We start from the raw sequence: 19,620 nt of genomic DNA, 5'->3' as shown, positions 1-19,620 counted from the left end.
GAGAGAGTGTGGAATCCAATGAGCCAGCTTGTACCTAAGTTACGGTCAGAGTGAAAAAAGATACGTCCTGCACTGCACTCTAGTCCTTCACTGTAACGTTCCTCATCTACGAATCTTTCATCCTCGCTCAAATTAATGGGGTAATCATCACTTTCTCGGTCCGAATCTCTCTCGCTCCATTGTAAACAACGGGGAATTGTGAGGAATACTAGCTCCTGTGACGTCACGCTACTTCCGCTACAGGCAAGGCTTTTTTTTATCAGCGAGCAAAAGTTGCGAACTTTATCGTCGATTTTCTGTACTAAATCCTTTCAGCAAAAATATGGCAATATCGCGAAATGATCAAGTATGACACATAGAATGGATCTGCTATTCCCGTTTAAATAAAAAAAAATCATTTCAGTCGGCCTTGAGCAAATTGTTTAAGAACAACATTTCTCAAGCAGCTGTTGCAAGGCATCTACGCTCCGTAATATCATCAAAAGGTTCCGAAAATCTGGAGAAATCACTGCACGTAAGCGGCAAGACAGAAAACCAACATTGAATGAAAGTATTGTTACAAAAAGGGGTCAGTTAAAATCATACGTAATGTTGGATATACAGGACTTTATTTATTAAATATAAAATATTGAAATTCAACAATTTGTTGCATTTGCAGACAGCTACAATTATGTAGAAAGCAAATTACAACCTGCTACCCAAGAATGCAACATTTTCTGTGTCAGAGATGTTTTTCACGATAAGACCTTGTATTTCGCGTGGCGGTGGCGAATTGAACTTTCCTGTCACAGGAGGGTCAACTAAAAGGTGCCTTTGTCAAAGTGTTGACGAGATGCCCGGTAATATTGCTCTTTGTCAAATACCAATCTTCATTTGGGGATGAAGCAGCGAGCCATAGATGACTTCTTGATGCAGTGCAGGAAGTTGAGGTCACATGATGTGAAAAAAGCAAACATGGGGTCGGCAACAGTGGGCAGGGCAAAGTGAGCGAGTGTGAGACTGGACGGCACCAGCGCAAGCCCCCACCGACCCCCCTTTAAAAAAACAACGGCTTCTAAAATCAGAGCTGCTAACTTGCTAAGAATAGCCAAACGTCAACAGGCTCTGCCCTTCCTCGGGTTACCTTCCCCACCACAGCAGGCAGGTTTTGGAGGCGTGGCTACCAGGTGAGTACTCCTTCTGTTCCGCCTCTTTCATCTTCACAGGACTTTGTCCCTGTTACTGAGGAGAATAGAAGGCCCAGGCAAACTAGAGTGTGGACGAGGTTATTGAACTCTCGTGTGTCAGCAGCCTTTCCTGTTGAGGGCTTGTAAAAAAAACACAGAGCAATGTTCACTTTAATTGAAATGTTTGTCATGGTATCTGATGTTTAGTTTCAGAATAAAGGAAGCTCAGCATCTCAGAAGGTGCAAAGGAGGGTCCCACTGGGAATGAAAATACTGTACACTGCAAAAACTGACATCTAAGTAAGATGAAATATCTCAAATAAGGGTAATATTTGCTTAGTTTCTGTCTGATAAGATAATTCTTCTCACTAAGCAGATTTGATGTTAGAGTGTTTTACTTGTTTGAAGTGTTTTGCTCCTAAATGATGTCAGTAAGATATTACAGCAGGGGTCACCAACCTTTTTGAAAGCAAGAGCTACTTCTTGGGTAGTGATTAATGCGAAGGGCTACCAGTTTGATACACACTTCAATAAATTGCCAGAAATAGCCAATTTGCTCAATTTACCTTTAACTCTATGTTATTATTGATAATTAATGATATTTACACTTAATTGAACGGTTTAAAAGAGGAGAAAACACGAAAAAAATGACAATTCAATTTTGAAACATAGTTTATCTTCAATTTCGACTCTTTAAAATTCAAAATGCAACCGAAAAAAAGAAGAAAAAAAACTAGCTAATTCGAATCTTTTTGAAAAAATTAAAAAAAGAATTTATGGAACATCATTAGTAATTTTTCCTGATTAAGATTAATTTTTTAATTTTGATGACATGTTTTAAATAGGTTAAAATCCAATCTGCACTTTGTTAGAATATATAACAAATTGGACCAAGCTATATTTCTAACAAAGACAAATCATTATTTCTTCTAGATTTTCCAGAACAAAAATTTAAAAAGAAATTCAAAAGACTTTGAAATAAGATTCAAATTTGATTCTACAGATTTTCTAGATTTGCCAGAATAATTTTTTTGAATTTTAATCATAATAAGTTTGAAGAAATATTTCACAAGTATTCTTCGTTGAAAAAACAGAAGCTAAAATCAAGAATTAAATTAAAATGTATTTATTATTCTTTACAATAAAAAAAATACATTTACTAACATTGATTTAAATTATCAGGAAAGAAGAGGAAGGAATTTAAAAGGTAAAAAGGTATATGTGTTTAAAAATCCTAAAATCATTTTTAAGGTTGTATTTTTTTCTCTAAAATTGTCTTTCTGAAAGTTATAAGAAGCAAAGTCAAAAAATTAATGAATTTATTTAAACAAGTGAAGACCAAGTCTTTAAAATATTTATTTCTATTTGAGTTTTGTCTCTCTTAGAATTAAAAATGTCGAGCAAAGCGAGACCAGCTTGCTAGTAAATAAATACAATTTATAAAATAGAGGCAGCTCACTGGTAAGTGCTGCTATTTGAGCTACTTTTAGAACAGTCCAGCGGGCTACTCATCTGGTCCTTACGGGCTACCTGGTGCCCGCGGGCACCGCGTTGGTGACCCCTGTATTACAGCTTGTTGCTGAGATTTGATGACCTATATTGAGTGCTTGAAACTAGAATATCAAGTGTTGCAAAGCTGTGTCATCAACACTCACAAGTAGAAAACTACTTTTTTAAAGTCATCATTTCTTATTTCAAGCATGAAAAAAAAACATGACTTTGGCACAGTACAGTAAACTGACAGTTAATATTTAAACATTTAACATGTGACATTTCTAACAATTTTGAACAGAAATAGTTCATGCACATTCAGATGAATTCTTCAAAATTACAATTAAAATTTTTTTGGCCGGGCTGTATATATGCGCACTAATTGACTGAAAGAGCACGCACTTGGCGCGATGATGTCATGTTATCCATGGAAAAATGCATTTTTTAGAGCATATGATTAGCCTGAGCGGCTAGGAGACCCCGAGAGTAACAAGCGCTTGCCTTGTTGCCTTTCCATTAAGAAAAATAAACTAGTTTTTAGTATAAGTTTGCTGGTTTCAAGAAATGTAATGCCGAGCGCTAGGGATGTCCGATAATATCGGCCTGCGTTAAAATGTAATATCGGAAATTATCGGTATCGTTTTTTTTATTATCTGTATCGTTTTTTTTTTTTTTTTTTTTTTTTAATTAAATCAACATAAAAAACACAAGATACACTTACAATTAGTGCACCAACTCAAAAAACCTCCCTCCCCCATTTCTTTCTGTTATCAATATTCTGCTTCCTACATTATATATCAATATATATCAATACAGTCTGCAAGGGATACAGTCCGTAAGCACACATGATTGTGTGTGCTGCTGCTCCACTAATAGTACTAAACTTTAACAGTTAATTTTACTCATTTTCATTAATTACTAGTTTCTATGTAACTGTTTTTATATTGTTTTACTTTCTTTTTTATTCAAGAAAATGTTTTTAACTTAGTTATCTTATTTTATTATTTTTTTTTAAAAGTACCTTATCTTCACCATACATGGTTGTCCAAATTAGGCATAATAATGTGTTAATTCCACGACTGCATATATCGGTTGATATCGGTATCGGTTGATATCGGTAATTAAAGAGTTGGACAATATCGGAATATCGGATATCGGCAAAAAGCCATTATCGGACATCCCTACGAGCGCATATCATTATGTCAAGATAATGGCACTAGCATTTACTTCATTTAAGAACATTTTTCAACATATTAAGCAAAAAGGTCTCTTTTTTTTTCTCTAGCAAGAAAAGTGCACTTGTTATTAGTGAGAATATACTTATTTGAAGGTGTTTTGGGTTCATTGAAGTTAGCTCATTTGACTTGTTTCGGAAAGTCTTGACAAGCCAAATGATCTTGTTCTATTGGCAGATCATTTTGCTTAGTTCAAGTAAAATACTCCTCATTTTTGTATTATTTTTTTCTTGTTTTTGAACACTGACTTTTTGCAGTGTATAAGGTTGGCCTTTTCCTTGGTCGTCCCCCCTCCTCAGCACATTGGTTCCTCTGTGCCCAAGGCAGAAGAACTAAGCCTCCTTATTTATTTTTACGATATTTAAACAAACAAATGACAAAAATAAATCAATGCGAAACCTCGACGCCTAACCAAAGTGTGCTGAGGAGCCCCTTGGCCCGACGGCGAGCAGGAGACCACCAATTTCTGAGGGTCAATATTTGAGGAGCTAATTTGGAGTTGTGCTACCCAGTGGTGCGAAAGAAGGACTTGGCAAGTTTCGTGTTGATCTGTGTCACATAATGACTGATTTCTCACCGCATACTTGTTGAGCCTTGATGAATATGATCATGTGACTTCTTCGCCACTTAACGAACTTTCAAACAAACACATCAAATGACGGCGAAGTCGCTTGATTGCATTGCCATGAAATGTCCCGTTACACCTATTCATGTGTTCTCCTCAACCAGACTCTTCCTGTGGTTTGTTCCGACCTTCACGGCCTTCAGAACTTCAGCGGCAACCTACAGGAGCTTTACGCTGCCGTCGCGGCGCACGGAGACGCACGCAAGCGCAAAATGTCTGATCAGGATCCTGATCCGACACCATCCACAGGTTTGTTTTGTATTACTTTGTACATGTACATCACCCAAAAGCAGTGAAGTTGTCACGTTGTGTAAATGGTAAATAAAAAGAGAATACAACAAATCCTTTTCAACTTATATTCAATTGAATAGACTGCAAAGACAAGATATTTCATCGTCACACTGAGAAACTTTGCTATTTTTGTGCAAATAATCATTAACTTGCAAAAAAGTTGTCACAGGGGCATTTTTACCAGTGTGTTACATGGCCTTTCCTTTTAACAACACTCAGTAAAGGTTTGGGAAGTGAGGAGACACATTTTTCAAGTGGAATTCTTTCCCATTCTTGCTTGATGTACAGCTTAAGTTGTTCAACAGTCTCCCTTCTCATATTTGAGCCTTCACACATTTTCAATGTCTGGACTACAGGCAGGCCAGTCTAGTACCCGCACTCTTTTACTATGAAGCCACGCAGTTGTTGCACTTGGTCTTGCTGAAATAAGCAGGGGCATCCATGGTAACAACATATGTTGCTCCAAAACCTGTATGTACCTTTCAGCATTAATGGTGCCTTCACAGATGGGTAAGTTACCCATGTCTTGGCCACTAATACACCCCCATACCATCACACATGCTGCCTTTTACACTTTCACCCTAGAACAATCCATATGGTTCTTTTCCTCTTTGGTCCGGAGGAAACGACGTCCACAGTTTCCAAAAACAATTTGAAATGTGGACTCGTCAGACCACAGAACACTTTTCCACTTGGCATCAGTCCATCTTAGATGAGCTCGGGCCCAGCGAAGCCGGCGGCGTTTCTGGGTGTTGTTGATAAATGGCTTTGGCTTTGCATAGTAGATTTTTAACTTGCACTCACAGATGTAGCGACCACTGTAGTTGTCATGATCAGTGGTCTGGATCATGTTTTTTGGTTATTTTCTGTTTGTTTAAGACTCCATTAGTTCCTGTTTTTGCGCTCCCTTGTTTGGTCACCATGGCGACTCATTGCTTTCACCTGCCTCATGTGACACACGCACCTGGCTCTAATCAAAGAGACTATTTAAGCCTGTCGTTGCCAGTTAGTCGGGCTGGCGACATGGCTCTGTTGATGTTCTTTTCATGCTCTGTATTGATTGTTTCATGCTCTTTTCTTGCCCCGGTAAGTCTTGCTTATTTCATGCCACACCACAGTTCATGCTGCTCGTTTCCATAGTTAAAGCTATTTGTTTCATGCCACAGTTTAGTGCGGGTTTAATGTCTTTAGTTCCAGGTTTCATGTCTTGAGTTTTTGCCTTAGCTTCCGCGTGCGATAGGCACGCTTGCCTTTGGGTTGTTTTCTGTTTTTTGTACTTCGTTGAGTTTTAGAGAGATTAAATAATGTTCCTACCTTCAAGCCTTGTCCAGTCTAGTCCGATTGCATCCCGGGAGAACAAATCTCGCAGTAAGCTGCGAAAAATCCCGCGTCATGACTAGGGATGATACTCGAAACCGGTTTTCCCGGTTGTTTGATAAGAAAAGAACCGAGTCCTCGGACTCGAATCCCTTTCCGAGAACCGGTACCCGTTATCGAGACCACTATAGTAAAGGAAAAGAGTTGATTCTTTATTCGAATCCCGTCCCGACCAGAAATGCTCCGTGGGACATCACAAGAAATGACGTCACGTAGCTCAGTCATTAGGCGCAGATAGCGAAAGCAGGAAAACAATGGACGGGAAAAAGCGCTCCAAGGTGTAATAAAGTTCAAGACAAAAGCTATAATCCATCGAATAACTTTACTGAGAGATTTGAGCAGGGTAAAACACATGACGGACACTTTTACCACCAACCGGAAACATAGCAACCAGGCTAGCAACGCACCTCCTTTACGGCAGCTGTCGCAACCTTCTTAAAACAACCGCAGCACATACATATATATACAACACTGCAGCACATACATATATATACAACACTGCAGCACATACATATATATACAACACTGCAGCACATACATATATATACAACATATCTCCCTTTTTGAACTTTTGTTTTTCTTTCCTTGTAAACGTTACAAAATCACACTGTAGATGTGTTGTCTAATGTCTAATTATAAATAATGCAGATGAGGCGTGTTGGCTGAGTTCTTGACGTTTACTTTCACAGCGTGGCAACATGCAACACTTTTCGGGGCTACCGCGCATGCTCGTAACTCCCGTTGCATGCTGGGTAGTGTAGTTGTTATATTCTCTAGCTCATAACGTCTTTAATATTGTTAACTCAATAATCCCTAAATTCCTTGCAATAGCTGCTTGAGAAATGTTGTTCTTACACAATTTGCTCAGGCATTTGTTGACAAAGTGGTGACCCTCGCCCCCGTCCTTGTTTGTGAACAACTGAGCATTTTTTGGGAAGCTGTTTTTATAGCCAATCATGGCACCCACCTGTTCCCAATTAGCCTGTTCACCTGTGGGATGTTCCAAATAAGTGTTTGATGAGCATTCCTCAACTTTCTCACTCTTTTTTGCCACTTGTGCCAGCTTTTTTTAAACATGTTGCAGGCATCAAATTCCAAAAGAGTAACAATGTTTACTCGTTCGAACTCTAAGTATGTTGTCTTTGCAGTCTATTTAATTGAATATAAGTTGAAAAGGATTTGTTGTATTCTCTTTTTATTGACCATTTACACAACGTGACAACTTCCCTGCTTTTGGCTTTTGTAGTACTGTTTGAAAGAAACTGTGTGTGTTTGTCCCATCACACTACTCAGGTGCTGAAGCAGGTGTGACAGCAGTTGCTGAAGCAGGAGAAGAAGACGGCGACCAGAAGCAGACAAGTCAAGTGGAGGAACCAAGAGACAAGATGGTGGACACGCCCGCAGTGCAGCAGGTATGGCCGTCATATCCTCAGGTCCGCGGGCAAGAATTAGGGCTGGGAGATCGTACAAAGTTTGGTATCAGTTCCACACCAGCAAATACAAGGCCAGTATTGCAGATGTCGTTGCCGATACTGATACTGACCCCGATGGTTTATGGACAATTTGGTACATTTAATACATATTACTACAAGTTAGCGTGTAATAAAACATGTGCAAACGACACGCTTAGCCAATCTACTAAACGTGTGCAAAGTGGACTGAATAAGGTGTTCAATCCATTTGGCGTCTCTGTCTTCATTAATATGCAAACTATATGCTGATCACAATACTGAGAGGAGAAGATGCAGATGTGTTGCAGCTCCACTCATGGACATTGGAGTGTTGCTTTCAAAGGCAAAATGAAAGTATTGCTAGAAACATCATTTTATATGGGACTTTATTGTATTATATGTATAGTACATGTTCCAAAAAGAAAAAAGCATAAAACACAGTATATTTTAATATACTAAATGTAAAAAAGGGAATAAATATTCAAAATAATCTAGTTTGGTTACGCCATCATGAGCGCAACACAAGGTTGTAAAAGTTTCAACTACAATTCTAAATAAGATGTCAAAAGCAAACTGAAATCAAATACACACAGCTTAAAGATTGATCAATACCTATTTAAATGTAGTAATACATAAATATGATGATTCATCAAAATATAAAAGAAATATACCTGAACAGAACGCTCATGATGGTTACACCAAAAAGTAACGCTATGAATCGCGTTTTTCCAAGTTTTTGGGGCATTTTTATGCTATTTCCAAGCATCTCCTTTTTATTATTGTTGATTTTAAATGGTCAAACTAATGCATATTATATATGCATGCCCTAGTAAACAAAAAAAAAGTCATATTTATTTTGATTGTTACATTTTGAAGTACTTTTGTGCGGGTGGGTGCGAATGTACACATTACCAGAGCTGTACACGTATATAATTATTTATTTATCAACACTTATCACCGTTTTGCAAGCACTATTTTGCCTTTTATTTTGCATGTGGGAGAAGGATGTGCAAAGTGACAGTTGCACACGGCTCCAGGATCAGTAATGGTGCTACACAGAGAGACAGGATCAGTAATGGTGCTACACAGAGAGACGGGATCAGTAATGGTGCTACACAGAGAGACGGGATCAGTAATGGTGCTACACAGAGAGACAGGATCAGTAATGGTGCTACACAGAGAGACAGGATCAGTAATGGTGCTACACAGAGAGACAGGATCAGTAATGGTGCTACACAGAGAGACAGGATCAGTAATGGTGCTACACAGAGAGACGGGATCAGTAATGGTGCTACACAGAGAGACAGGATCAGTAATGGTGCTACACAGAGAGACGGGATCAGTAATGGTGCTACACAGAGAGACGGGATCAGTAATGGTGCTACACAGAGAGACAGGATCAGTAATGGTGCTACACAGAGAGACAGGATCAGTAATGGTGCTACACAGAGAGACAGGATCAGTAATGGTGCTACACAGAGAGACAGGATCAGTAATGGTGCTACACAGAGAGACAGTATCAGTATTGGTGCTCCACAGAGAGACAGGATCAGTAATAGTGCTACACAGAGAGACAGGATCAGTAATGGTGCTACACAGAGAGACAGGATCAGTAATGGTGCTACACAGAGAGACAGGATCAGTAATGGTGCTACACAGAGAGACAGGATCAGTAATGGTGCTACACAGAGAGACAGGATCAGTAATGGTGCTACACAGAGAGACAGTGGACAAGGGAGAATCCTCCGTCCAACATATGTGTGTGTGTAAACATCGTGGGCGGTCAGAAATAAAAAAATACTAGACATATTGCCTATTTGGCAACATCATTTTAGAATTTTATAGCTGCTAGAGCATTGTTTTTCAAGTGTGCCGTGAGATACAGTCTGGTGTGCCGTGGGAGATGATCTAGTTTCACCTATTTGGGTTAAAAATATTGTTTGCAAAGCAGTAATTATAGTCTGCAAATGATGTGTTGTTGTTAAGTGTCGGTGCTGTCTAGAGCTCGGCAGAGTAACCGTGTAATACTCTTCCATATCAGTAGGTGGCAGCAGGTAGCTAATTGCTTTGTAGATGTGGGAAACAGCGGGAGGCAGTGTGCAGGTAAAAAGATGTCTAATGCTTAAACCAAAAATAAACAAAAGGTGAGTGCCCCTAAGAAAAGGCATTGAAGCTTAGGGAAGGCTATGCAGAACCAAACTAAAACTGAACTGGCTACAAAGTAAACAAAAACAGAACGCTGGACGACAGCAAAGACTTACTGTGGAGCAAAGACGGCGTCCACAAAGTACATCCGAACATGACATGACAATCAACAATGTCCCCACAAAGAAGGATAAAAACAAGTGAAATATTCTGGATTGCTAAAACAAAGTAGATGTGGGAAATATCGCTCAAAGGAAGACATGAAACTGCTACAGGAAAATACCAAAAAAGAGAAAAAGCCACCAAAATAGGAGCGCAAGACAAGAAGTAAAACACTACACACAGGAAAACAGCAAAAGAGCCCAAATAAGTCAGGGTGTGATGTGACAGGTGGTGACAGTACACCTACTTTGAGACAAGAGCTATAGTGATGCATGCTTGGTTATGCTTTAAAGTCATATCCAACAATTGCGACAATAACTTTTTACTGTCAACTGAGTTTCGTTTTTTAATGATTTCTGCTGGTGGTGTGCCTCCGCATTTTTTCAACGCAGAAAATGTGCCTTGGCTCAAAAAAGGTTGAACAACACTGTGCTAGAGAACTTAAAGGGGAACTTTGTGGGGGGAATTTTCCTATCGTTCACAATCATAATGGGAGACAAGAAGGCAAAATGTTTTTGTTGCGTTTTCTAACGTAAAAAAAATTGCCTCTTTCTTGGTGTCGAGCCAAGCTGCTCATGTTAGCAATCAATTCTACCTTTAAATCGCTTTAAAATGCATTCAAAAAGCATCAACAATACTTCATTTATGTTCTATAACCTGTAGTGGTTAGAGCAGGGGTCACCAACCTTTTTGAAAGCAAGAGCTACTTCTTGGGTAGTGATTAATGCGAAGGGCTACCAGTTTGATACACACTTAAATAAATTGCCAGAAATAGCCAATTTGCTCAATTTACCTTTCACTCTATGTTATTATTAATAATTAATGATATTTACACTTAATTGAACGGTTTAAAAGAGGAGAAAACACGAAAAAAATGACAATTAAATTTTGAAACATAGTTTATCTTCAATTTCGACTCTCTAATATTCAAAATTCAACCGAAAAAAAGAAGAGAAAAACTAGCTAATTCGAATCTGTTTGAAAAAATTAAAAAAATAATTTATGGAACATCATTAGTAATTTTTCCTAATTAAGATTAATTTTAGAATTTTGATGAAATGTTTTAAATAGGTTAAAATCCAATCTGCACTTTGTTAGAATATATAACAAATTGGACCAAGCTATATTTCTAACAAATCATTATTTCTTCTAGATTTTCCAGAACAAAAATTTTAAAAGAAATTCAAAATACTTTGAAATAAGATTTCAATTTGATTCTACAGATTTTCTAGATTTGCCAGAATCATTTTTTTGAATTTTAATCATAATAAGTTTGAAGAAATATTTCACAAATATTCTTCGTCGAAAAAAACAGAAGCTAAATTGAAGAATTTAATTCAAATGTATTTATTATTCTTTACAGTAAAATAAAATAAAATTACTTGAACATTGATTTAAATTGTCAGGAAAGAAGAGGAAGGAAATTAAAAGGTAAAAAGGTATATGTGTTTAAAAATCCTAAAATCATTTTTAAGGTTGCATTTTGTCTCTAAAATTGTCTTTCTGAAAGTTATAAGAAGCAAAGTAAAAAAGTTAATGAATTTATCTAAACAAGTGAAGACCAAGTCTTTAAAATATTTTCTTGGATTTTCAAATTCTATTTGAGTTTTGTCTCTGTTAGAATTAAAAATGTCGTGCAAAGCGAGACCAGCTTGCTAGTAAATAAATACAATTTAAAAAATAAAGGCAGCTCACTGGTAAGTGCTGCTATTTGAGCTATTTTTAGAACAGGCCAGCGGGCTACTCATCTGGTCCTTATGGGCTACCTGGTGCCCGCGGGCACCGCGTTGGTGACCCCTGGGTTAGAGTGTCCGCCCTGAGATGGGTAGGTTGTGAGTTCAAACCCCGGCCGAGTCATACCAAAGACTATAAAAAAATGGGAGCCATTACCTCCCTGCTTGGAATTGGGGGTTAAATTACCAAAAATGATTCCCGGGCGCGGCCACCGCTGCTGCTCACTGCTCCCCTCACCTCCCAGGGGGTGATCAAGGGTGATGGATCAAATGCAGAGAATCATTTCGCCACACCTAGTGTGTGTGTTTGACAATCATTGGTACTTTGACTTTATAGCAACCAAACTGTAGCAACATAGTTATTGTGAGGAACTATTTTTCTAGCGTAGCAACACATGGCCGTGCTACAGTATCAGCTGTACAAGCTAACTACGGCAAGAGATAAGCTAGCTTCTACGTCAACACCAAATGCGTTTGAGTTTGTAATGCACAACACTGATAGGACACTGAGTGAAAAACATGAACTATCATATTACAGTATCTGTGAAGTATTATTTCATGTTTTGTTAATACGCAGCTGAGCTAGCCAGACGAGGTATGTGCTGTAGTTGTACTAGCAGGCATGTATCCTCATCAATATTAACATGTGACTCAATCCATGGACACTTGTTTGTCTGGTCAGGCTGTCTGTGGCTGCTTCCTGTTGATTTTGTGTAAGGAATCCATTTACAGTATATCAAAACAGCTCGTCTCAGAGCTCCACAGAGTTGCTTTCACCTCATTCTCCCGGCTTCCGTCTGCTCCAGCGTCTCACCCTCATCTTCATGCTTGCCTTTATAAGCAGCAGTTCATCCTCAGTATATCCAGCTTCAAAAATAGAATGTTGTGAATCCTCATTTGTCCAAAAATAGTTGTCTTTATTGTCTACTACCAAGTCTGCCACGATTAGAACACACTTTGATTACGGAAGTAGGAACACACATGTTGCCACAAGTCAGAAGTGCGCTGCCATGGAAACAGAAATCAATGCGCGGAAGAAATCAGACCTGGGAATGATTAAAATGATCAAAGTACAGTCAATATTGTACTTATTGTACATTCTTGCTTGATGTACAGCTTAAGTTGTTCAACAGTCCGGGGGTCTCCGTTGTGCTATTTTAGGCTTCATAATGTGACACACATTTTCAACGGGAGACAGGTCTGGACTACAGGCAGGCCAGTCTAGTACCCGCACTCTTTTACTATGAAGCCACGTTGATGTAAAATGTGGCTTGGCATTGTCTTGCTGAAATAAGCAGGGGCGTCCATGGTAACGTTGCTTGGATGGCAACATATGTTGCTCCAAAAGCTGTATGTACCTTTCAGCATTAATGGTGCCTTCACAGATGTGTAAGTTACCCATGTCTTGGCCACTAATACACCCCCATACCATCACAGATACTGGCTTTTACACTTTGCGCCTAGAACAATCCAGATGGTTCTTTTCCTCTTTGGTCCGGAGGACACGACGTCCACAGTTTCCAAAAACAATTTGAAATGTGGACTCGTCAGACCACAGGACACTTTTCCACTTTGCATCAGTCCATCTTAGATGAGCTCGGGCCCAGCGAAGCCGGCGGCGTTTCTGGGTGTTGTTGATAAATGGCTTTGGCTTTGCATAGTAGAGTTTTAACTTGCACTTACAGATGTAGCGACCATCTGTAGTTACTGACAGTGGTTTTCTGAAGTGTTCCTGAGCCCATGTGGTGATATCCTTTACACACTGATGTCGCTTTTTGATGCAGTACCGGCCGAGGGATCGAGGGTCACGGGCATTCAATGTTGGTTTTCGGTCTTGTCGCTTCCGTGCAGTGATTTCTCCAGATTCTCTGAACCTTTTGATGATATTACGGAGAGTAGATGGTGAAATCCCTAAATTCCTTGTTGAGAAATGTTGTTCTTCAACAATTTGCTCAGGCATTTGTTGACAAAGTGGTGACCCTCGCCCCCGTCCTTGTTTGTGAACGACTGAGCATTTCATGGAAGCTGCTTTTATACCCAATCATGGCACCCACCTGTTCCCAATTAGCCTGTTCACCTGTGGGATGTTCAAAATAAGTCTTTGATGAGCATTCCTCAACTTTCTCACTCTTTTTTGCCACTTGTGCCAGCTTTTTTGAAACTTGTTGCAGGCATCAAATTCCAAATGAGCTAATATTTGCCAAAAAAATAACAAAGCTTACCAGTTTGAACATTAAATATCTTGTTTTTGCAGTCTGTTCAATTAAATATAAGTTGAAAAGGATTTGTTGTATTCTCTTTTTATTTAGCATTTACACAACGTGACAACTTCACTGCTTTTGGGCTTTGTAGAAGTATTGCACTTTGGTTGCAATCTTCGTCTCTTCCACTCAAGCAGACGAGACAATTACGTTCGTTTTGATTTTTGATAGTTAAATCAGTGTGGCATTATGATCATTTTCATCCTCATCTCATTGCATGTGTCCAGCTATGTCTATTGAACACATCAGAATAGATTTGATAGCCTTCTGGAAGTCTCTTTTATCATTTTATTATGTGTGGTGTACACCGCATCCAAACTTCAAAGTGCAATATAATGTTTTCCTTTCTAGAGGTGCTGGACTTATCGCTCCCTGAGAAGTGTGTACAGTATGAGCAAAAGTACTTCAGTCAAACTTGACAAGGAACGCCCACATTTTAATGCACAAGTTGGAAAAAGGTGTGCAGTGACAGACTTAGGTGGAATGGGAGAATGCTGTGCGACCACAATCTGTGATAGTGTGCAGATTTTTTCACTTAAGCACACGGGAGAATATTTGAATTGTGTCGTAAAGGTTCAGTTTTCAGCTCGGTCCTTTCACTCTAGCAGCCAAACATCACTTTGAAATCAGGCTTGTTGTTGATGTCCATGTACAGGACACACCTTCTCATTCAATGCAATGTTTTCTTCATGTTCATGACTATTTACATTGTAGATTGTCACATCAAAACTAGGAATGAACACATGTGGAGTTATGTACTTAACAAAAAAACAACTGAAAACATGTTTTATATTCTAATTCCTTCAAAATAGCCACCCTTGGCTCGGATTACTGCTTTGCACACTCTTGGCATTCTCTCCATGAGCTTCAAGAGGTAGTCACCTGAAATGGTTTTCACTTCACAGGTGTGCCTTATCAGGCTTGATGAGTGGAATGTCTTGCTTTATCAATGGTGTGGGGACCATCAGTTGTGTTGGGAATGAGAAGGTGTGTCCAAACTTTTGGCCTGTACCGTTTAATGACAAAATACAATGAAAGCGAGACTGTTTGGAATTGGGGGTTAAATCACCAAAAATGATTCCCGGGCGCGGCTACGCTGCTGCCCACTGCTCCCCTCACCTCCCAGGGGGTGATCAAGGGGATGGGTCAAATGCAGAGGACAAATTTCACCACACCTAGTGTGTGTGTGACAATCATTGGTACTTTAACTTTAACTTTAACTAGTCCATTTACTGCCTCCTTCTTGTTTGAGCACACACTGCTGATTGCAGAAGCCTGACAGTTCTTTAAAAAAACATTTAAAAAATACTTTAGCACACACTTGACATTAAAGGCCTACTGAAAGCCACTACTAGCGACCACGCAGTCTGATAGTTTATATATCAATGATGAAATCTTAACATTGCAACACATGCCAATACGGCCGGGTTAACTTATAAAGTGACATTTAAAACTTCCCGGGAAATATCCGGCTGAAACGTTGCGGTATGATGACGTATGCGCGTGACGAAGTCCGAGTAACGGAAGTTATGGTACCCGTAGAATCCTATACAAAAAGCTCTGTTTTCATTTCATAATTCCACAGTATTCTGGACATCTTTTGCAATTTGTTTAATGAACAATGAAGGCTGCAAAGAAGACAGTTGTAGGTGGGATCGGTGTATTAGCAGCGGACTACAGCAACACAACCAGGAGGACTTTGTTGGAGCGCTAGCCGCGCTAGCCGCCGACCTCACCTTGACTTCCTACGTCTCCGGGCCGCCAAACGCATCGGGTGAAGTCCTTCGTCCTTCTGCCGATCGCTGGAACGCAGGTGAGCACGGGTGTTGATGAGCAAATGAGGGCTGGCTGGCGTAGGTGGAGAGCTAATGTTTTTAGCATAGCTCTGTGCAGTCCGGTTGCTAAGTTAGCTTCAATGGCGTCGTTAGCACAGCATTGTTAACCTTCGCCAGCCTGGAAAGCATTAACCGTGTATTTACATGTCCACGGTTTAATAGTATTGTTGATTTTCTATCTATACTTCCAGTCAGGGGTTTATTTCTTTTGTTTCTATATGCAGTTAAAGCACGATGCTATCACGTTAGCTCGTAGCTAAAGCATTTCGCCGATGTATTGTCGAGATAAAAGGCACTGAATGTCCATTTGGCGTTCTCGACTCTCATTTTCAAGAGGATATAGTATCCCAGGTGGTTTAAAATACAAATCTGTGATCTACAATAGAAAAAGGAGAGTGTGGAATCCAATGAGCCAGCTTGTACCTAAGTTACGGTCAGAGCGAAAAAAGATACGTCCATCACTGCCTCTCAAGTCCTTCACTGTAACGTTCCTCATCTACGAATCTTTCATCCTCGCTCAAATTAATGGGGTAATCGTCACTTTCTCGGTCCGAATCTCTCTCGCTCCATTGTAAACAACGGGGAATTGTGAGGAATACTAGCTCCTGTGACGTCACGCTACTTCCGCTACAGGCAAGGCTTTTTTTTATCAGCGAGCAAAAGTTGCGAACTTTATCGTCGATTTTCTCTACTAAATCCTTTCAGCAAAAATATGGCAATATCGCGAAATGATCAAGTATGACACATAGAATGGATCTGCTATTCCCGTTTAAATTAAAAAAAATCATTTCAGTAGGCCTTTAGATTTAGCTAAGTTCAGTGTGCCTCTAAATGTTCAACACAAAGATTATTGGTCAGTTGTGAGAACACAACACCACCTAACATTTCTGTTGCTCCTCCCCTTTCAGCTGGTCAGCTGCTGCCGTGCTGAGCGAGGGTCCTCCAAAGCAAAGAAGAAGAAAGGTTTGGGCTTGTTTAGATGAAACACAAACTGCATTTTTTAAAGGACATTTTAATTCATTAGTTTTTAAATCAATTTTAATCGTGGACTCAATTTTATTATTTTATCATTGGGAAAGTAGGCATGTAATGTTGTAATAAATGACTTGAATATTGTGTCAAACGAGTTCTCGGTGAAATGAATTATTTGCTAAATTAATTGCTGAAAACGCTTATAAAACAACTTAAGACCGTCAAAAAAGTCTTGGACCCCCATTAGTGTATTTGTTTCAGGCGTGCTTAATCACTTACATTAGTGTATTTGTTTCAGACGTGCTTAATCACTTACATTAAGGAACTTCACATGGTTAATAAGTTACAATAAGGACATTTGCATAATTCAACATATCCAAAACAGAGTGAAAGAACCAGAGTTGATTTAATCATATACTACTAATCATTGATTCACACTAGAGATGTCCGATAATATTGGCCTGCCGATATTATCAGCCGATAAATGCTTTAAAATGTAATATCGGAAATTATCAGTATCATTTTTTTTATAATCGGTATCGTTTTTTTTTTTGTTTGTTTGTTTTTTTGTTTTTTTTATAAATGAAATCAACATAAAAAACACAAGATACACTTACAATTAGTGCGCCAACCCAAAAAACCTCCCTCCCCCATTTACACTCATTCACACAAAAGGGTTGTTTCTTTCTGTTATTAATATTCTGCTTCCTACATTATATATCAATATATATCAATACAGTCTGCAAGGGATACAGTCCGTAAGCACACATGATTGTGCGTGCTGCTGCTCCACTAATAGTACTAACCTTTAACAGTTCATTTTACTCATTTTCATTCATTACTAGTTTCTATGTAACTGTTTTTATATTGTTTAACTTTGTTTTTTATTCAAGAAATTTTTTAAAATTTATTTATCTTATTTTATTTAATTAATTTTAATTTTTTTTAAAGGACCTTATCTTCACCATACATGGTTGTCCAAATTAGGCATAATAATGTGTTAATTCCACGACTGTATACATCAGTATCGGTTGATATCGGTAATTAAGAGTTGGACAACATCAAAATATCGGATATCGTCAAAAAAGCCATTATCGGACATCCCTAATTCACACCATATTTTTTTAAAATGTTGATAACATTGTGTCATTTCATTTGTGTTCACTTTCTGTGAAAATAAAGAAAGTTGAAAAAAATTAAATATAGCTTGCCCATTGTTAAGCAAACTGAAGTTAAGATGTTAAACACATAAATGATACAAATAAAAGTACACAATTAAGAAGAATACATTGTGAAAAAATAAGGCATCAAAGAGCAAATACATTATAGTTATGTAGCGTGTCCACTGTGGAAGACAATTGAATAGGAACACATTGTTAGTAATACAAAATAAACAAGTTAGAACTAGAATTAAAAATACTATAGTAAAAATTATAGCCACATGCATTGTGGCTATAATTATACTGTAATACAAATGGATAGAGTATTTTATGCATAATACAATAAAGTTACCAAATGTTTGACATGTGGATATCAGACATTGGTATACCCTACACTTCAATACCAGACATTGTTATACCCTACACTTCAATACCAGACATTGTTATACCCTACACTTCAATACCAGACATTGTTATACCCTACACTTCAATACCAGACATTGTTATACCCTACACTTCAATACCAGACATTGTTATACCCTACACTTCAATACCAGACATTGTTATACCCTACACTTCAATACCAGACATTGTTATACCCTACAGTTCAGTACCAGACATTGTTATACCCTACAGTTCAATACCAGACATTGTTATACCCTACACTTCAATACCAGACATTGTTATACCCTACACTTCAAAATCCGGTCCAGGGGTTTTTTGCAGCCTGCGACTCGTTTCTTGTTGGTCCGTGCAGAAAAACCCACATCTTGCATCAGAACATTACAGGGCAACACTGAAAAGAAAAGTACAGTAGTACTACAACTTATGACTTTAATAATTGGTTCTGTGACGTAGCTCTTAACTCAAAGCCAAGCCCTGGTACCTCAAATAAATCACTCTTATAAAATACATTGAATTGGTGGCTGACCTCAATTTTACCATCTAACATGCCTTCAAAAACTACGGAGCCCCTAAAGGGACATGGGGGGAAAACAATTTTTAATAATTGTTTTTTTTTGTTGTTTTTTTGTTTTTTAAGACATGTATCTTGTCTATTACATGTCTAAAAAAAAAAAAAAAAAATTACTTTTTTTTTTTTTTAATAACTTTATAAAAAGTTTCTCATGCGCACGAGATACATTTCTTAAAAAAAAAACAATTATTACTTTTTTTTTTTTTTTATAACTTTATAAAAAGTTTGTCATGCTCACGAGATACATGTCTAAAAAAAAAAAAATTATTACATTTTTAAAAATTTTTTTAATAACTTTATAAAAAGTTTCTCATGCGCACGAGATACATGTCTAAAAAAAAAAAAATATTATTACTTTTTTTTTTTAATAACTTATAAAAAGTTTCTCATGCACACGAGATACATGTCTAAAAAAAAAATAATAATTACTTTTTTTTTTTAATAACTTATAAAAAGTTTCTCATGCACACGACATACATGTCTAAAAAAAAAAAATAATAATTACTTTTTTTTTTTAATAACTTATAAAAAGTTTCTCATGCGCACGAGATACATGTCTAAAAAAAAAAAAATTATTACATTTTTTTTTTTTTAATAACTTTATAAAAAGTTTCTCATGCGCACGAGATACATGTCTAAAAAAAATAAAAAAAATGTTTTTTTATTTTTTTAATAACTTATAAAAAGTTTCTCATGCGCACGAGATACATGTCTAAAAAAAAAAAAAAATATTACATTTT

At 37.9% G+C, this 19,620-nt stretch overlaps 1 protein-coding gene across 2 annotated transcripts in view; it reads left to right on the top strand.

The window, feature by feature from the left end:
• Positions 1-16,904, top strand: part of nhej1 (nonhomologous end-joining factor 1) — a 44,492-nt gene extending 27,588 nt beyond the window's left edge. For both annotated transcript variants that reach the window (XM_062042513.1, XM_062042504.1), the window contains exons 6-8: positions 4,622-4,766; positions 7,479-7,597; positions 16,681-16,904. In XM_062042513.1, the coding sequence (XP_061898497.1) occupies positions 4,622-4,766; positions 7,479-7,597; positions 16,681-16,755 (339 nt within the window). In that variant the 3' untranslated portion in view covers positions 16,756-16,904. The remainder of the gene's footprint in view (positions 1-4,621; positions 4,767-7,478; positions 7,598-16,680) is intronic.
• The last annotated feature ends 2,716 nt before the right edge of the window (positions 16,905-19,620 follow it).

The sequence above is a fragment of the Entelurus aequoreus genome, linkage group LG01 (assembly GCF_033978785.1).
Source record: "Entelurus aequoreus isolate RoL-2023_Sb linkage group LG01, RoL_Eaeq_v1.1, whole genome shotgun sequence".
Taxonomy (NCBI): Eukaryota; Metazoa; Chordata; class Actinopteri; order Syngnathiformes; family Syngnathidae; genus Entelurus; species Entelurus aequoreus.
This window is presented reverse-complemented; position numbering and strand designations above follow the sequence as displayed.